Genomic DNA, 19,637 nt, shown 5'->3' with positions numbered 1-19,637 from the left:
TGATTTCTTGGCCGACACGCCACTGATCATTCGTCAGCAAGCACACTTCATGCACGATGGTGCTCCCGCACATTTCAGTCACCTAGCCCATAATTACCTGAATCGAAGGTTTCCTGGTCGGTGGACAGGTAGAGGTGGACCAACTGCCTGGCCTCCACGCTCACTGATTTAAACCCACTAGATTTCTTCTTGTGACGCCATTGGTGTATTCGACTCTGGTAGCTGATATGAAAACTCTCTGCAATCAAATTGTGGCAGGTTGTGAGACAATACGAAACATGCCAGGAATTTGGCATCGTCTTCATGAGACATCGATGTGAGGCCTGTATTCAGGCGGAAGGTGGACATTTTGAACAATTACTATAAGGTGATGTGAACAGTTAAGTGTCATAGACAGACCTTCAAAACTCGGAAACCAAGCATTTCCGGAACTATGTTGATATAAAATATTTTTATTGTCTATATATGAGGAACTCATTCCTGAAGTTATGCCATGTATTTTTGAGACACCCTGTATATATAAAATATGTTATATAATATTGAAGACAATACCAAGACGGATTTAAAGAAACACAAGGGATAAAGTAAGGTTAGTAAAGTAAGGTTTGTATATATAAATACAGTGAAACTTCTCCTAACGGACACCTCTCGTTAACGGACATCTCTCTACAACGGACATTTTCAAATTCCCCAACTCACCTCCATTGGTTTTAACGTGTTTGCAGCTTCTGTCTAGCGGACATTCTCTGTAACGGACACGGACAGGCAATCTGCACTGTTTCGTTTAGATTAGCACTTAATTTGATCTCCCCATAACGGACAGCGGGCGAGCTCACGGCCCCTTTTCTAGGAACGTTTCTTCCACGTATTGCCTCAATCGTGTGTTTATTTTCTATTTCCGATTCTCTGAATTTTATCAAGGTTTACGTCGCGGTTCTAAACCCTTTTTCAAGAATTTTAAGGCACGTGTAAAACTTCTGATGAATTCGGTGTGTGCAGGGAGGGGGAATATGGTTGGCCTTTCGTCTTTTCAGTTTCAGTTTTGTTCAGTGTCGTGTGAAGTGCACAATGTCTTCTCATAAACATTTAACTTTAAAAGATAGTCGAACTCATTAATGCGTATGATCGGCAAAAAAATAGTGTTCGCAATCTCGCTGTAAAATTCAAAATCAGGAAGACACAGGTAAGCGACAACCTAAAGAAAAAAAATGAACTGCTCAAACAATTTTGGCAACACGTAAATGATCAGGTTCAAAAATCATTCCCAAAAACTGTTGGACTTCAAATTTGTCGCGCACGTGCTAAAAAAATTCCCATTAATGGGCCTATTATTAGGGAAAAGGCTTTGGAGGTTGCGAAATCTATGGGAGTAAATGAGTGCAAAGCTTCTGTGGGATGGCCAGACAAGTTCAAAACTCGGCATAAAATTTCTTGGAAAACCGTAAGTGGTGAAGGTGGATCTGTTGATACTGGGGTTGTAACAGAGTGGACCGTCAAATTGGAAGATTTATGTCGTGATTTTGAAGCTAAGGATATTTACAACTGTGACGAAACATGGTTGTTTTTTTAAAGCTCTTCCTGAAAATACAGAGTCTAAAAAACGAAAAGTGCCAGGGCGGAAAAATTTCTAAGGAACGCTTGACTGTACTATTGTACTTGACTGTACTCGGTTTATTGTGTACAAATATGCTGGGAGACTTTGAACAACCTCTTGTTATAGGAAACCCACAAAATCCTTGTTGTTTCAAGGGCATAAAGTTGAATCTTTTGGATGTTGACTGGAAGTCTAATAAAAAAGCGTGGCTGACACGAGATATCATGAGTGAATGGATAAGTCACTTTAACCAAAACATGATTCGTCAAAAAAGAAAAATTATTCTTTTCATGGATAATGCTGCATCTCACCCGCACATTGAATTGTCCAACATTCAAATCATTTTTCTGCCACCAAACACATCTGCAGAGTGTCAGCCCTTGGATCAAGGGATAATAAAAAAATTTTAAACTTCACTACAGAAAACGTGTTTTAAGACATCTCATTGCAAACAAGAACAATGTAACATGTGCGAGTGACCTTGCAAAGAAAATCAGCATCCTAGATGCGATTCAATGGATTTCTTCTTCAGTAAACGCAATTAGAAAACAAACTGTCGTGAACTGTTTTGTAAAGTCTGGCTTCTCAAACACAAAAATTGAAGTTGTGAACAGCAATGTGGAGCACCAAGAAGAACAAGAACTTAAACATCTATTGATAATGTACGATACTTCCGCTACAAGTGACCCTGGCTACAAAGATATAGACTCAAACCTCACTACAGAAGATGGTGCTCTAGATATGAACGACATTATCATCGATATTTTTCAAGAAGTTCCTCATGAGGATGAAGAAATGGAAGGAGGTCATTCTGTCGAAGAACATATTAACGACGAACCACCGATGAAAATTGAAGAAGCGCTCATACAAATCAATCGTTTAAAAATGTTTTTCACTGCTGAAGAAGATACTGAATGACTTTCGATGGTTTCTTCACTCCAAACAAATGTTGAAAACAAAATTATCAGCCGGAAGAAGGTGCAGACGAAAATAAGTGATTACTGTATGTATTTTTCTTAAGATAAAGTAATAATATGCATAGCACAATTGTATGTATACTATTTACAAAAATATTGTGCAAAATCTATATAATTTAATTTAATTTTACGTTAAACGTTTAACGAGTTTTCTTTATCTCTTGTGTATGTAATTGTATATTATTTACAAAAATATTGTTCAAAATCTGTATATATTTTAATTTAATTTTACATTAAACGTTTAACGATTTTCCTTTCTTTCTTTTTTTTTTCTCCCTCAGACTTCTTGTTAGCGGACACTTCTCTCTAACGGACACATTTTCGTTCCCCATGGCTGTCCGTTAAAGGGAAGTTTCACTGTGTATATATATATATATATATATATATATACAAAAAAATTAAAATATATACATAAAACTTATCGTTGTCTACCCACAATCTAGGTGACTTCTGTGTACAGGTCTGGAGGCCTGTACACAGTACTCAAGAAGGATGTAGATTTGCTTGAGCATGTACAGAGAAGAGCAACAAGATTGATGAGGGGATCTTCTTACCAAGAGAGGATTAAGTTCTGCAAATTGGAGTGGCTGGAGACTAGGCACCTGTGTGGTGATCTGATTGAGGTGTATAAGGCCTTGAATGAGTTTAGCATGCTGAATTCTGATGGGATTCTTCCACTTGTTCAGATTACGAACTTATGGGGGCATAAATTCAAATTGAGGAAAGACAGTTATAGAATAGATGTGCGGAAATTTGCCATTAGTCAGTGGGTAGTTGATTGCTGGAAGCTGGAACAAACTTCCTCTGTCATTGTGGAAGTTGATAGGTTAAATAAATTTAAGGAGGAACTGGACAAACATTTAGAGGGAATGGTTGTGTGAAATTTTTTTTTTTTTTTTGGCTGATGCTACATAAGCTCATATGCTTGCTTTCTTACATCACATGCCAAGATTACTATTACTATCTGGATATAATCTGCTGCAATCCTGAATGAAATGTGGATAATTAAACACACAGATTATCGACGTATCTGAACATAAGTAGGTTATCTTGGAATGTTCTTTCTCTATAATATAGATAGAGGTTTGCAATTATGCAGGATGCTGGACTTCAAATAAAACTTTATGTTCCAAATATAGCTTTTGGAGAACATCTTTTAACTTACTGAGATTGATGCTAGTGAATAAACGGTTAAAGTCAAATGTTTGCTGATGTGGTTACAAAGGAACTGGATGCAAAAAATAATTTTGATATCATATATTTGGATTTCAGAAAAGCTTTTGACACTGTTGCATATGGAAGACTATTGTACAAATTGGAGCGGAATGGTATTAAAGGCAAGTTGCTACAATGGATAAATGGATGGCTGAATGGGAGAAGACAGAGAGAGGGTGGTAATTAATGGGTGCTGCTCTTCGTGGACTAATGTTATTAGTGGAGTCCCACAGGGTTCGGTTTTGGGTCCACCGTTGTTTTGTATATTTATCAATGATATTGATGAAGGTATATCAGGCTTAGTGTCGAAGTTTGCAGATGATACAAAGGTTGGCAGGGTTGTTAATGACAGTAATGGCAGTGTGCTACTGCAACAGGATCTAGAAAAATGGGTAGAAGTAACTACAGAGAAACGTGGGAGTAATTATGCAGTCAGATATGAAGTTTTCTGAGCAATGCAGACAGGCTGCCAGGGCAGGTCATGGGGTTTTGTCAATGATATATAGGAATTTTGTTAGCAGGGAGAAGGAGGTGATTGTCCCTCTGTATAAGGCAATGGTCAGGCCGCACCTTGAGTACTGCGTACAGGTCTGGAGGCCTCATTTCAGGAAGGATGCAGATTTGCTTGAGCATGTACAGAGAAGGGCAACAAGATTGGTGAGGGGAATGAAGGGATCCTCTTACCAAGGAAGGCTTAAGTTCTGCAAATTGCAGTGGCTGGAGACTAGGCACCTGCGTGGTGATCTGATTGAGGTGTATAAGGCCTTAAATGGGTTGAGCACGCTGAATTCTGATGGGATCCTTCCACTTGTTCAGATTACGAACCTAAGGGGTCATAAATTCAAATTAAGAAAAGACAGATGTAGAATAGATGTGCGGAAATTTGTCTTTAGCTAGTGGGTGGTTAATTGCTGGAACAAACTTCCATCTGTCATTGTGGAAGTTGATAGGTTAAATAAATTTAAGGAGGAACTGGACAGGCATTTGGAGGGAATGGTGTGAATTTTTTTTTTTTTTTTTTTTTTGGCTGATGCTGCATAAGCTCATACACTTGCTTTCTTGCATCACATGTCACTACTACTACTATTGTTATTTTTTATTCCATTTATAATTGGTAAGTTGTTATTTATTATAATAGTTTTATTTACATTATTTAATATAGTTTTAAGTAACTTTTCTATGTTTTATCTGGAATTTTAGCATAAAAGATAAATATCTTTATTGCAGGCAGTGATCGTTACATGATTGCCTGATGCAATAATACCCACAACAGCAACAATGCTAGGGGTTAACTATCTAACTATCTCTACGTGATGTTATGAATCTAAATGCAATAGGTGATTTATGAAATTTAGGTATACCATATATACACAGATATTTTAGGTTATTGTAGTTTAATTTTTTATGCAATGCTATTGGTTTTTTGATTATTGCATTACAGGAAGATGCTTTGTATTTGTATGTGCTACTCGACTGCAGTTAATTTTTAATAATTTCTATGTAATATGGCTTGCATATAATTGCAAGCAGCTTTGTCAACAAGAGTAATTACAAAATGTTTGTGTATTTCTTTGAGCTGTTTATTTATTCATTTTGTATTATTTAGATTATCCGGTCTGAATTTCAACTGATTATATTTGTTAAATATGATATTTAGTATTGTGAACAGCCACATGTGGTATGCCTCAACAGGTATGTTATATTTTTATTCATCTTACTATCCACATGTTTCTCTTTGTGTTAACTTAATTTTGATTAATTATTTATTTTTACCATATCCATCACATAGGGGTCACCACATGTATATTAACCCACTAGAGGGATTATTATTTCTTTCATGACGACTATTGTTGTTACTACATTATATCCTGGATACAGTAGATATGCCTTATACTTTACATTTATTCTTATTTTAATTATTAAATTACGTTCTCTGCCGGGTCAACGATGTTCAATATGTGCTTGTATTAATACTTTATATTATGGTGCCTCTGTAGCCAGGTGGGCAGGAGCAGTAGTGCATAGCACACGCTTCTTGATTAGACCAGAATTCGAGCCTGTGATCACCAAATACGGAGGATGCGGAAAGTGAGGGAATGACCACTGCATCTCCTCAGCCCGAATAAAGGGTGAGGGTTGGCGTCAGGAAGGGCATCCGGCTGTAAAAATTGCATGCCAAAACAATAAAAAAAATAAGCTGACCCCATATAATAATGGAAAAAGGTGAGGACAAAAAAAAAATATATAATAATAATACTTTATATTATCTTTCTTTTTATTCTAAAAAATTTTAACTACCTTTAATTGGTTTAGATTCAAATTACTTAATCTCTAAATTTATATCTTAGCAGATATTGATCATTACAGAAACATAGAACTTGTCATTTTTTGCCTTCAGTCTGGGTGGTTGGCCCCAGTTTAAGTCACCTAGATTGTGGATAGTAGACAATGATAAGTTTTATGTATATATTTAAATTTTTTTTTGTATATATATATTTATATATACAAACCTTATTTTACTAACCTTACTTTATCCCTTGTGTTTCTTTAAATCCTCTTGGTATTGTCTTCAATATTATACAACATATTTTATACACATTATGGTCATAATGCATTGCTGTAGCAAGTATTAGTTACAGTTTGTTACAATTTATTAGCTTTCTTTCCATACTAATCATAAATATCTATATAATATCAGTGTAGATACACCATAGTTTACCCATAAATTTTACGTATGTAGTGTAAAAGGCATCATTTTAATTGTATCTCATATTGTGGTTGCCTTCACAATGAGATAGCTGGTATTGCACTACTTCAAATAAATAACACTTCTCTAGTAGAGAAGACTGCTGTTATTTATTTTCAGTGGATATCACCACCCAGACAATTGTTTCAAAGCTATTTGGCTTCATCATCAGTGAGTGGGCAGGTACCTTGGTAATGCAACATTACCCTGGGAGTTTCCTATTCTCATTGATGGCAATGTTATAATCCTGGTACAGTTTAACAAAACTGATCATGAAACAACTTTGCATTTTAACCACCTGTCCTTGTCGTGGTGGTTGTAATCCTGGCCAATCTTTAGAGATCACTGGTTTTGGTTGCCTAGAAATGCATGTATATTGATCCTGTTACCATTTGATGGCAGGTGAATGAAAGGAATGGATACAGTATTAACAATTAATTAAAAAAGGTCCAATTATGAAGGTGATGTGAAACTGCACCGTGCCATTACCTCCTCATCATGTAATGGTTTTCCAGTTACTGCATGATGTAGGTTCTCTTCAAACCACATATACTTATATCGATTAACAGCACCATGAAAATAACAGTAGGGTTTGTCAGACCATAAAACACTATCTAGCTATTGTTAAAATTGGGCAATCAGAAGTGTTGAGTCATTACAGGTCCCCAGGGTGCATAGCTTTGCCAGGGCTCCCATTTCCCTTCAATTCCTTTTTCTGTCCAGGTGCACCCACCCCTAACATACAGGTCTGTCTTGGGACAGCTTCCCCCCTCCCCAATATGCTATGGGCAACACAGGTGTATGAAATTCTGATGGGATATTTCAGAGGGCAACAACCCTCGAACTGTTCTGAACTTAGGAATGTAGTTTCGGATCTTAGCCAGTTTTGAGTACACATCTTGGATATCTGAAAACATTTCAATACCACTCATGTACAACTTTCTTCTATGGGTGAATGCTGAAAATAATTTGTTCACAGTCAGCTAATCTCAGCAATGATTTCTACCTATATCGAGAGACAGCCTTCTTTTTCTTTTATTAATAATGTCTGTTCAAACTTTGGCACCTAAGCCTTCAAAAAGATGAACTGAACTTTACATTTTTTTGTTCTCTTTTATAGGCATTGAGAGCAGGTGTAGCATTATTACAACTATGGTAACAATAACAGACAAGTGAAACATTTTGTTTCAAAGAGATTCTCGCTTCACTAACTATAAATTCCATGCTTTACCTCCCATCCCATGCATATCATAGAATATGATGTTTACCTTTGAGGAAGTGTTTTTAGTAATATATATATATATACATATATACACACAACTTAATCTGCACAAATCATTACAAATATTCCATATTTAAATATTTTCCCTTTCCTTTGAAGTCTCAGAATAAAACTTGCTTATTATCTTTTGTTCTGTGTAAATTAATAAGTTGACATCAAAACATTTACAATACTATGTGTGTATATAAAAAAACTTTCAAAGCCAATTAAAAATCAAATTAGCATAAGCAAATTTAATCAAACTAGTTCCTTGAGTTTTCTATAAAACTACAGACACAAACATATTTCACTTCTGTAATGTAATAGTATTGCTGATCACCAAAAAAAAATTAATCAAAAATTACTTGCAGTATTATTAATATGTTCTTAAAAGTTACAATACAAAAATTGCCAATCACTTAGGGTTAATGATTTATTATTATTATTTTAATAATTATTAAAATGATAAAAATAATATGTTATTTTAAGAGTTAATATTGCACTGCTGACTAGGAAAAAATTCAGAAATATTTATAAATAACCATACTATAAGCATTTAAAATTCTGGGATCATTTTTGTTCAACAGAACTATTTGTATTATGAAAAAGTAACATTATTGCTGGCAAGTTAACTCATAGAAGGTGTACTAGTCTTCGTAACACAAATGGCACATAGACCTGTACACAATCCCTAAAGTAAAAGCTTGTAACATGACCATTTATAAATACAGGCAACCCCCGTATAATACAGTACTTCTACAACACGGTTTCGCTCTAACACGATTGATAAATTGCGGGAATCCTCGCACAACACGGTTTTGCTCTAACACGGTTAGAGAATTTTGGTAAACGCCGCATAACATGGTATTTTTGAGCTTTTGCGTGAGGGAAACCCTGCTATTATGTTGAATGTAATTTTTCGACATTTCCACTCTTTCTGAATCCCTGCTGTCGACTCGCTAGTCAAAAAAAATTATTGAAAAATCCCTGTATTTTATTTTATTGGGAAATTCCCTTGTTATGTTCTGTGATATTGAACTTGTACTTGTTGAACTTGTGGAAAAATCTAGATTTCAAAGTTTTATTACTATTGGATGGCACACCAGGCCACCCAAAAGATTTAAGTAATCCAAATGTCGAAGTTATGTTCCTACCGTCACAGCTGTACTGGATTAATACAACTTCTTTCATTCAGCCGTTAGATAAAGGCATTATATCTGTCTTTAAACCTCATTACATCAGAAAATCATTACAGTGGATTTTGGAAAAAATTGATTCCGAATCTATTAAAGTAATGGAGGCATGGAAACATTTCTCAATTGTGGACAGTATCAGAATCATATCTTTGTCGCTGAAAGAAGTAAAACTGTCAACGTTAAATACGTCTGTAAAATGTATAGCCAGAGTCAGTTCATTCAGGAAATATGATCGAACAGGCAGAAAATGGAATCGGTGTGACAGTAGAACTTGCTACATTGGTAGGAGGAGAAGGTTTTGACGATATGACTACTGAAGTCCTCCTAGGTAGCATAGCTGATAGAATCGACCTCCACCCAACACCAGGTGGAAAAGACCTGAGTTCGAATCCCGTCGATGAAAGGAAGAATTTTTATGAGTCTTTTTCACAATGTGGCTGAGTTAGTCGGGCTCGGGAAATGGCAGCATGGTTTTTTCTCCCGGAAACTGGTTTTTTGTCCAGAAAAAACAGAAAATTGACCTCAGGACACACGCAATTTATAGACAATATACACAGAGTAACATGGCCTTAGTTGCATATGCTCCTAAAAAAATAAAAACAGATATGATTACTGAAGAAATCCAAGAATTATTGGTAGAAAAAGAGGCTGGTGAAGCAGATTTGGTGGAAATGGTATCGGAAGTAAAACCAAATCAATTCAGAGGATGACAGCGCAGATGAAAATTCTATACTTCCAAATTTTACACTAAAAAGCATAGGGAAAGGCATAAAGTTAGTCGAGCAATTAGAATCTTATTTTTTGAAGGTAGATTCTTGAATAAAAGGAGCCCAAAGTTCAAAAGGGAGCTTCAAAAATGCTTAGTTCCACACGATGAAATTCACAAAGATTTATCAAGCAAAAGCAAACAAACCCAGATTACTGATTTTTTAAAGAGAATAGAAGATACACGAAATAAAGAATGGTATATTTTTGTCTTAGTCCCGTATAACACAGTTTCACACAACAAGATATTTTATAGGAACCTAATAACTGTGTTATACAAGTGTTACCTGTACTTTTCAATATTTTTCTTGGTTAATAATATAAGCATTGAAAAACTAAAAATATGATATTTATCTTAAGGACTAATTATCATGGTCCAACATGCAGATGTTCATAAACATGGCTGTGAATAGATATATTTTTTCCCCCCCTGGTCAATAATACTACATGGACTGCAAAAAGAAAATATGCTTTAACGGAATTTATTTTTAAAATGTTCTTTTTTTTTTTTTAACCCTAACTTTACGGGACTCGTGTGACTACATAATGTGGATGCTTTCTGAACATTAAATATATCAATTACCTATCTAATTTATTTCAATATTGTTTAATAAGAACGCTAAAAAATTTTATACATTTCTGACAATTAGCGGCTAACATGACTGCCTTATGAACATATTCGGGTTTTTAGAATTTCATTAAAAAGTAAATCTTTCGTAACTAACTCAGAACACTGAAAAACCTATCTACTTTTATGTGATTTTAAAATGATAAAAATTTGTATCTAACTTACCCGTCGTGATCTTGACATTTTTTGTTGTCTGAATAAACAATTATTGGACTAGCTACCTGGAAATCATATTTCAGCATAAACATACAATATAATTCTACACGACTATTAGATTTTTTAAAAAGGCATTTATACGATATTTAAAAAATATACATATATATATATGCACACTACCAACCAAATATATATATATATATATATACAGTCAACTCTTATTTATCCATTAGTACAATTCTTATAGGTTTCTGTAGAATACTACACCATGTTCTACTCTCAAATAGCTTAAAGCTGATTAGTTGAGTAATGGTTGGATTAATTTGGTTTGCCATTCAGTTTCATTCCTTTGCTTCATTTAATTGTTTTATATTAGATTTACTATGTTCATTATATTTTAGTGTTATATATCATTTAGATATTGAGAAAATTGTCAAAATATAAACAAACTGCACTAATGATAAAACAAAACTCCGGCTTATTTTAAAAATGAATAAGATCTAATGAGAAATCTAATGTGCCTGCTTTGTAACTGGAGAGGAAACTGCATGATACCGAAGATAGTATTCATCAGCAGTGCTAGCAACTCGGTGGTTTATCTAAATATTAAACTAAGAAACCGACTACTATAACAAGTATATATATATATATATATTTTTTTTTTTTTTTTAAATTCATTATATATTATATAATTTAATACCATTACAGACCCCCAGGAATAGGTTAGAATAAAAACGCTAACTAAATCTCCTGTTCATTATACACCTTAATACCCTATAGAAAATAGATACCAGAAAAATTTAAGTAATCTAAGCAATCAAAATAAAAAATATACATCAAGCAAGTATAACAGTCCAATTGCCACAGGGCAATGGCATTAACGTAGCAAGCAATAAATTAAAAATAATCAATTAGACATTAACAATAATAATAATAACACAATATATATATATATATATATATATATATATTATATTATATTATTATAATATTATTAATTAAAATATTAGATTATATTAGATTAAAATAAAATATTATAATATTATATTATTAAAATATTAGAACAATCAATAAAACAATCAAATTTAATTCATTTAAGCAATCAAAAAAAAATATATATATATATATAAGATAAATGAACAAATTTATTTAGTGCAGAATATAATATATGATAAAAGGTAGAAGCAAAGAAAGTACAGTGTACCCTGGTAGCGAAAGGCTGTGTGAACGAAGTAGGGGGGGGGGTAAAGAATTCAGTAAGGGTAATAATTGATAGAATATGTACCAAGTGAAAATTTGAACAAACGACCAAGGAGGAAATACATTGCCAAGTCTTTCATAATTTTTGTGTCTTCGTCAGAGGTCATCCACCAAAATTATGAAAAAATATAGCAATGCTCTTACTTCTGTTTCCGACATGTTCTGTATGCCAAAGCACGTGTAAGGGAACACGTGGTAAAATAATTTTGATAGGTAAAAAGTTAAAATTAATTATGATAGGTAAAAAGTAATTATGATAGGTAAAAAGTTAAAATTAAGGAAATGCATACAGAACATGGATGACCTTACAGAAGTAAGTACAACCATATGAAAGTTGAGAACAAAGGGAAAGCACGACGACAGTTAAGTAGTATACGAAAGACTGACTTACCGCTGTTGGCAGGACTGACCGAAAAGTGTGTGGGTGTGATACGCTAGTATTTATGTGCGGGTACGCTAGCGGCGCCTAGCGTATACGAATTTTGGTGTACGTAAATAAGTGGGCGGAGGGTTACGGTAGGTTAAATACATGATGTCCAAACTGCCCAGGATAGGTAAGAAATATGATAACTGACAAAGTAGCTGTTGAGGGAAGCTAAACTTTGTTTAAGGCGAAAAAAGTATGGGTAAAGATAGAAAAATAGAGCCCTGGTGTTGCGGTCGATAAACTAACGGCGCACAGGGCATAAAAAGGTAGAAGCTAGTAAAGTGGAAAGATGATTGAGGTAGAGATTTGTAGTGGTGCTCGGGTAGTTCGGGGTTGCTAGCCCGTTCCTTTAGATAGGACCCTGAACGAATGTCTGGGAGTGTGTGCATCATGTATTTAAAGTCAGTTGTGTTAAATAAATACATAAAGATATGTTAGAACATAATAATAATAAGATAAATATTAAATTATTAAATTATATTTACAAGATAAATACACGGAAGTAGGCCAATTGGTGGGTACAAGTTTTTCAGACTGTAAGACACCACAGAGGCCTCGTGTATTGTATATACACTATATACATACTTGATGTTAATTAGGGATAATTATATGTCAATAACACTGGTGATATCGATATCTTTTATTTTATTATACCTCAATATGTTGAGGGCTTTGCGGATGTGATGGCGTAAATAAGCTTTTGGAAAGAGGTTGTTCAAAAGTTTATTACATAATATCCTTATGTTATGGATTGTGGTTTCTGTATTGCTGCAAATAGTAGCTATACGAATGCATTGAGCTAGAATAACGTTGGCATGAATTCTTTTGGATATGTTAGAATTCCATTGTGTAAGGCTGACTATGTTGAAATTGAAAGCTTCACGTTTGTTGTACAAGTTTATAGTGGCTATATCATTCGTTACATTGATATCCAGATCCAAGAAATGGGCTGCTGTATCCGAGACGTTTGTTTTTTCCAATATAAGTTCTGCTGGGTACAAGTGTCCATACTCCATGATGAAGTTCTGGCAGTTGATCACAATGAGATCATCGATGTATCTGTATAGTATTAGGTCCTGTGGAAAAGCGGTTTCTGACCAAAATAGATATAAGTTGGCTATTACACATGAGGCTGGGCTGCCCATAGGTGTTCCTATAATTTGCTGATATATAGTATTACCATCGTGTATAAAATTATTAGAAATACACAGGTTCAGTAAGTTGTTCCAGTGATGAACATTGCAGGTTATACTATCTTTGTATTTTGTATAAATGTCTTTTAGTACTGATTTTAGATTTGTTTGATCAATACTTGTAAATAGGCTTTGGAAGTCAAAAGTTTGAATGTTATTAACTTTATTATTCTGTAAAAATTTTAATACGGGTAGGTTATTGCCTATGATTTTGCTGTTCTGTAAATTATTTAGCAGTGGTTGCAGTAGATGTTCAAGCATTTTACCCGGTTTGTGCACATAGCTATTTTTGCAGGAGGTTATGAATCTGAAACTTATGGGTTGTTTGTGAAATTTAGGAATGAAGCATATGTAAGGTAAGCTGTAGTTGTTCATGTTTAGCTTTAGTTTTTTATTGAAGGCTATGAGTTTTTTGGTTATAGTATTGCAGGTACTGGAAATAGGCTTGTAAGTATTACTTGAGTTCAGTTCAGTGGCTAAGGTTTGTGCATAGAAGGATTTGCAAATAAATGCATAATTGTTAGCTGCTTTATCTATAGGTGTGATGATGAAGTTTCTGTGTATTTCCTGTAGTTTTTGCTTTAGATTAGCCAGGTTGTAATATTTATTCTGACTATACATATTTGAACTGGATATAGTAAATTTATGCTTTAATAGGGTGAAAGTATGGCTGATCCACATTTGGTATGCCTCTATGGGTGTGTTATATTTGTAAGCTTGTTGAAAGCAGTAGTTTAACAGGTCATGATAAAGCTGTTTATTGAAAGTGGTAATATTTATTCGTGTGCAAGGCCTGAATTTGAAACCTTGTGATAGAATGTGTCTGAGTATAGGGTCTGCAACTATATTTAAATTACCAGTAATGATGTGTCCATAGTCAGGATTGATATATTGTTGCATGCCATAGAGCTTGCATATGCAGTTGTTGGTGTCTGTATACTGGGATATTAAATTGGTAGCTACCGATTTGTAGTTACATGCTAGTAATCCAAATGGTTTCATATATTTGTATCTGACTTTTATATAACTATGGCTGTTATTAGGAAGCAGATGATTGTGCTGATTTATGAGTTTATTGATATTTACATTGTCCATAAATTGCCTGTTGAAATTTACGATTATGATAGAATCATTATTGGCTGTAGTGGAGCTCAGGTTTTTCAGATTGAATTTCAAAATATCGTTCAATAGGTGAAACAAATGTTTGGACTTAAAGTTGAAAGTACCTATAAACTTGTGCAGTGCTTTCAGTACACTGTGCTTAGTGCTGAAGAGTAAGTTGTGTATGTATTGCACATCTATGATGTTTTTATCCCAGTCTATAAGGGTGGCCTCAAAATTGCCTAAAGTAGGCTTATGTATGATGCTATTTTTGGATTTTTTGGAACGCTTGCGTAGGTTATTATGGTATTTATGGTATTTAATAATACTGAATTTGTCATATATGCAGCAGTCTGTCAGGTTGTTGGTAATAATTTTATGGTTGAATTTGTTGTTTAGACCATATGGGTATAAGGTTTTTAATTTTAACATAAATAGCTCTTCTTGTATGGTTCTAATATTGGCATTATCAATATGTGCTAGTATGGAAATATAAATATTACTGAAGCAGTGAGACTGAAAGTGCATATATTCTATTTCATGTTCTATATTATTAGATTTCCTGTGCTGGTAGTTGTTGATGTCTGATCTGTGTTGATTTAATCTCAAATGTAGTTTATTGCTGGTTTGTCCAATGTATTTTATGTTGCAGGTATTGCAAGTTATAAGGTAAATGACGTTAATAGTTTTACAAAAAGTGGGTTTAGTATTATCTTGTGTCTTGTGCAGTGGGTGCATATAAGGACAGGTTAAACATAGTTTATTATTATTATTATTATTATTATTACAAATATATATATATATATATATATATATAGTAGAATCCAGATAAGAAATTCGTGCATAAGAAGTTTTCCCGTGTACTAGGCTTGGTTTCTTAAGTCCCAATTTCTACTCTATATATTGTAATGTATTATTTTCCTGCATAAGAAGTTTCCCAGATAAAATGTTTTACCACATAAAAAGTTTGTGATAAACAATACACAGTATATTATTATAATGGCATTTTCCCACTTATGTTTTTTAAATATAGAAATTCTTTATTTCTATATTTATTCTTCATGTGTGGATCATGTGAAGCACAGTGAAGCACTTGCTGTTAAGTTCTCACAGTTCTGGATTACTTAGTGGATTCTTACTGGGTCTTATTGTAATCGTGACCTTTTAAAGGTGTGTTGACAGCTGAACTTATAATACTGTAATTTATTTATTTCTGTAGCCTACCATTATTTTTGGTAATTCTTTAATGAATAACCGTATTTTTATCTATCTACTGTATTGGCTCTAATTATTCGTCCCTCCTTGGCAGTTTTATTTTAAAGCTACAAATATTAATTATTAATTTTACTATATTCTATTACTATTTTCTAATTTGGAAGGATGACTGCAAAAGAAATAAAAAAGAAAGATTTTGAAATTAAAAGAAAAACTTGTCATAAAAACAGTGGAATCAAATCCCTCTTACACACGAGTTGAGGTGGCAAAAAACTTAATATGGCAATTTCTATAGTAAACAGAATTATGTCACGAAAAGAAGTGTTGAACTCAAATGCCCTTAATGTTTCATTATATTTTTTAAAAGTTAAAAGGAGACGAACTGGAAAATATGGAATGTGGAGAAGGCATTACTGATTTGGTTCAAGCAAACATCTGCAAATGTTCCAGTTAATGGCAATTTGTTGAGAGAGAGGGTATCGAATTGCTGATAGCCTTGGAATAGACTTCATTCCTTCCAATGGGTGGACTGATAGATTTAAGAAGAAATATGGTTTAGTTTATAAAGTAATTTGCAGACAATCTTTTAGTGCGAATATGTTAAAATATGAGTGGAGAAAAAGGAAACTACATGTTTTGATCAAACAATATAGAAAGTGTGATATTTTTAATGTTGATGAATTAGGACTCTTTTATAACCTACTTCCTATTAAGACTTATGCATTCAAAGGGCAGAATTTCCATGGTGGTAAACTGAGTAAGGAGAGAATTACAATGCTAGTGGGGGCTAATATGGATAGCTCAGAGAAAATACCACTGCTTGTGTTAGGAAAACCCAAGAAATCATGTTGTTTTTTTTTGTACTACTTGTAATTATTGTGATTGATTTTTCTTATTCTCGTTACCTTTCTACTCACTGCATCCTTGTTACTTACAGTTTTGAAATCTTATCTTAGTAAATCATGACTAATAAATATTGTTTTACATTAAATGACAAAAATTTTATTCTCGATCGTTTTCCTACAATTCACATCACCATTAACGTATAATGTGTATCTTTTCATATTTATTTGTGTAGTTAATATTTCATACTCTTAGATCATTTTCCCTCTAAGAAGTTTTCCCTTGTAAGAAGTTCTAAACCTCTGGTCCCTCTGAAAACTTCTTATCTGGGTTCTACTGTGCATATACCGTATTTCCCCATGTATAAGACGCACCTTTTTTCGAAAAATTTGGGGTCTAAAAACTGGGTGTGTCTTATACAGTGGTTGTAGATCTTTTTTACTTGCATTTCCCGCTTTTTCGCGCTTGTTGTCTTTGCGCTCATTGTTTCGCACTTGTTACCGATATATTAGGTTACGTTTTGCCACATTCTGCCCAGAAATGGCTCAGAAAAGATTTTCATACGGTGCTGAATTCAAGTTAAAAGTGATCCAATTTGCAAAAATGAATGGAAATCGTGCTGCTGAACATAAGTTTGGTCCTTCTCCAACTGAGAAAATAATCCGAGACTGGCTACGGGAAGAAGAAAGACTATTGAAAATGCCACGGCAGAAGAAGACCATTAGAGGCAAGTCAGCAAAATGGCCTGATTTAGAGAGGGAATTGAAGATATGGATTGAGGAGCAAAGGGCAATTGGAATTCCTGTGTTCACAAAGATGGTTCAGCATGAGGCAAGAAGAATTGCTGATGAAAAAGAAGTTACTGATTTCAAAGGAGGACACAATTGGTGCTTCAGGTTCATGAAACGGAATGGACTAAACATGCGTACATGCACCAGACTTGCCCAAAAGATGCCTGAAAGCTGAGCAGAAGGTCCTTGAATTTCATTGTTTTGTCATTCAATGTCGGAAGACACATCAGTTTGAGTTGGGACAGATTGCAAATATGGACAAAATCCCCCTTCAATTTGATGTCCCAAGTAACAGAACTGTTAATAAGAAGGGGGTGAAAACTGTAACTGTGAAGACAAGTGGACATGAAAAGAGCCATTATACAGCTGTTCTAGCTTGTTGTGCCTACGGAACCAAGCTGCCTCCTATGCTGATTTTCAAACACAAAACAATGCCAAAAGAAGACATTCCTCGAGGAGTGATTGTCCACGTTCATGACAAGGGTTGGATGGATCAGCATGGGATGAAGATCTGGTTTGAGAAAGTTTGGAGCAGGAGACCAGGTGGGCTCTTATGGAAAACCTGCCCTATTGGTGCTTGATCAGTTCAGGGCACACATAACAAAAAATACAAAGAAGATTGCTGCAGAGCAAAAAACAAAACTTGCCATCATACCTTGACATCCCAGCTCCAACCACTTGATGTCAGCATTAACAAACCCTTCAAAGTTGACATGAGAGACGAATGGAACCAATGGATGAAGTCTTCTGGGGACAATTCAGATCCTGGGATAATATCAAGATTGAGATCATTTAAGAAGTGTGGCATTTCAAATGCCATAGATGGAACTGAGGATGAGGCAATATATGAAGACAGTGATTTGTCATTAGACACAGATGAGGACAAGCTAATGGATGGGAGTTTTGACAGTGATGAGTTGTATGAATTTTGTGATGAATAAAACTTGAGTTCAATAACTTTATGTAATACATTTTTTTTCAAATTTCAGGCCCCAAAATTAAGGTGCATCTTATACATGGGGAAATACGGTGTATATATATATAAATAAAATATATATATATAATATAAAATATTTACTATACAAAAAAAAAAAAAAAAAAGAAGCATACTTTGGCATTGTCTATTCCCTCCCTTTATTACTCTGGATATTTAAAAGTCAACTATATTTCCAAATTAAGAAAAATATGTTCAGCTTTACCATTAAGACAAAAAAAAAGTAATTATCACTCTTCATTTATGTAAGTTTAAATATGGCAAACAATTATGAAACTAATATTACAAACAATTAGAATTGAGACATGGCTGTACAAATATTCTAAAAATGACAGTGATGTATAGTGTTAATTGTCTGCATGGTTAATTAATTATCAAATTAAAATGAATAATTATTATATTTTTTTCTCATAAAAACATGTGCAAATCCATTAATACACTTTCAAGCAGTTAATACACCACCTACAGTCTGATATTAATGACTGGTTCTCAGCTGGATGTCCTTCCATATCACAGTTAAATTATTAAAACAGCCACAACCTACTTGAATTCAAGAGAAAATACCAGACACTGAGTTAGTTGGTTAGTAAAAAAACCTGCCAATAATTACCGTATCATAGTACTCATCTGCTTTGCTTACAATAAAGCTCCAATCTAATTTAAGGGATCTAATGCATTGGATCTCTGTAGCAGTCAGGATGTTGAAGTTGTTTCTAATATTGTTATAATCAATCTTCTTTAAAATAAGGGTGTGGTCTGAGGTGAAAATATCTCAAATCATAGGATTTAATTTTGGTTGTTAATGCCTGTTACAGGAAGTAGAAAAAAATTATCAACTAATTAGCAAAAACTAACCAGTGCAGTGTTCAGTTTCTCTCGAATGCAAGCGTTACCTATGTGATGTCTTGCAAATTGTATATAACTATGCACACCCTATTAAAGTATATGAAATGTGCTCAAAAGGTTCCCTGATACCATTGAGAAAAAAAAAAAAAAAAAAATCATGAAGTAAGCTGTTACTCTCAGCATCAAGTCCAGCGTTTCTGTCACTATTCATAAAATTTCCTGAACATCTATTTGATCTCCTGCATTACATCCTGCGAATTTTTCTGGATTAGGATGTCAAGAAATATTTGCCCTCTGAATGCAAAAGTTTGTTTTTGAAACAAGTAAAAATCACAGAAAGTTAGATCTGAAAAATACCCTCCATATTTTGCAGATCATGTTATTTTGAGAGGTTTTTATACATTCAAAGTGCCATGAGAAAGACAATCA

General features: G+C 33.9%; 1 protein-coding gene across 2 annotated transcripts in view; it reads right to left on the bottom strand.

Annotated features, from left to right (window-relative positions):
* Positions 1-19,637, bottom strand: part of LOC150087483 (regulator of chromosome condensation-like) — a 120,647-nt gene that overhangs the window by 83,466 nt on the left and 17,544 nt on the right. Inside the window, exon 2 of one of the 2 annotated variants that reach the window (XM_090372098.1) lies at positions 10,548-10,603. The exons of the other annotated variant lie outside the window; for it this stretch is intronic. Within the exon in view, the coding sequence (XP_090228224.1) occupies positions 10,548-10,565 (18 nt within the window). The 5' untranslated portion in view covers positions 10,566-10,603. The remainder of the gene's footprint in view (positions 1-10,547; positions 10,604-19,637) is intronic. 2 annotated transcript variants of the gene reach the window in all.

This window comes from Mastigoproctus giganteus, chromosome 4, assembly GCF_048544385.1.
Source record: "Mastigoproctus giganteus isolate SK-2022 chromosome 4, ASM4854438v1, whole genome shotgun sequence".
NCBI lineage: Eukaryota > Metazoa > Arthropoda > Arachnida > Uropygi > Thelyphonidae > Mastigoproctus > Mastigoproctus giganteus.
Note: the sequence above shows the minus strand (reverse complement) of the source record. Positions and strands in the feature narration are given on the sequence as shown.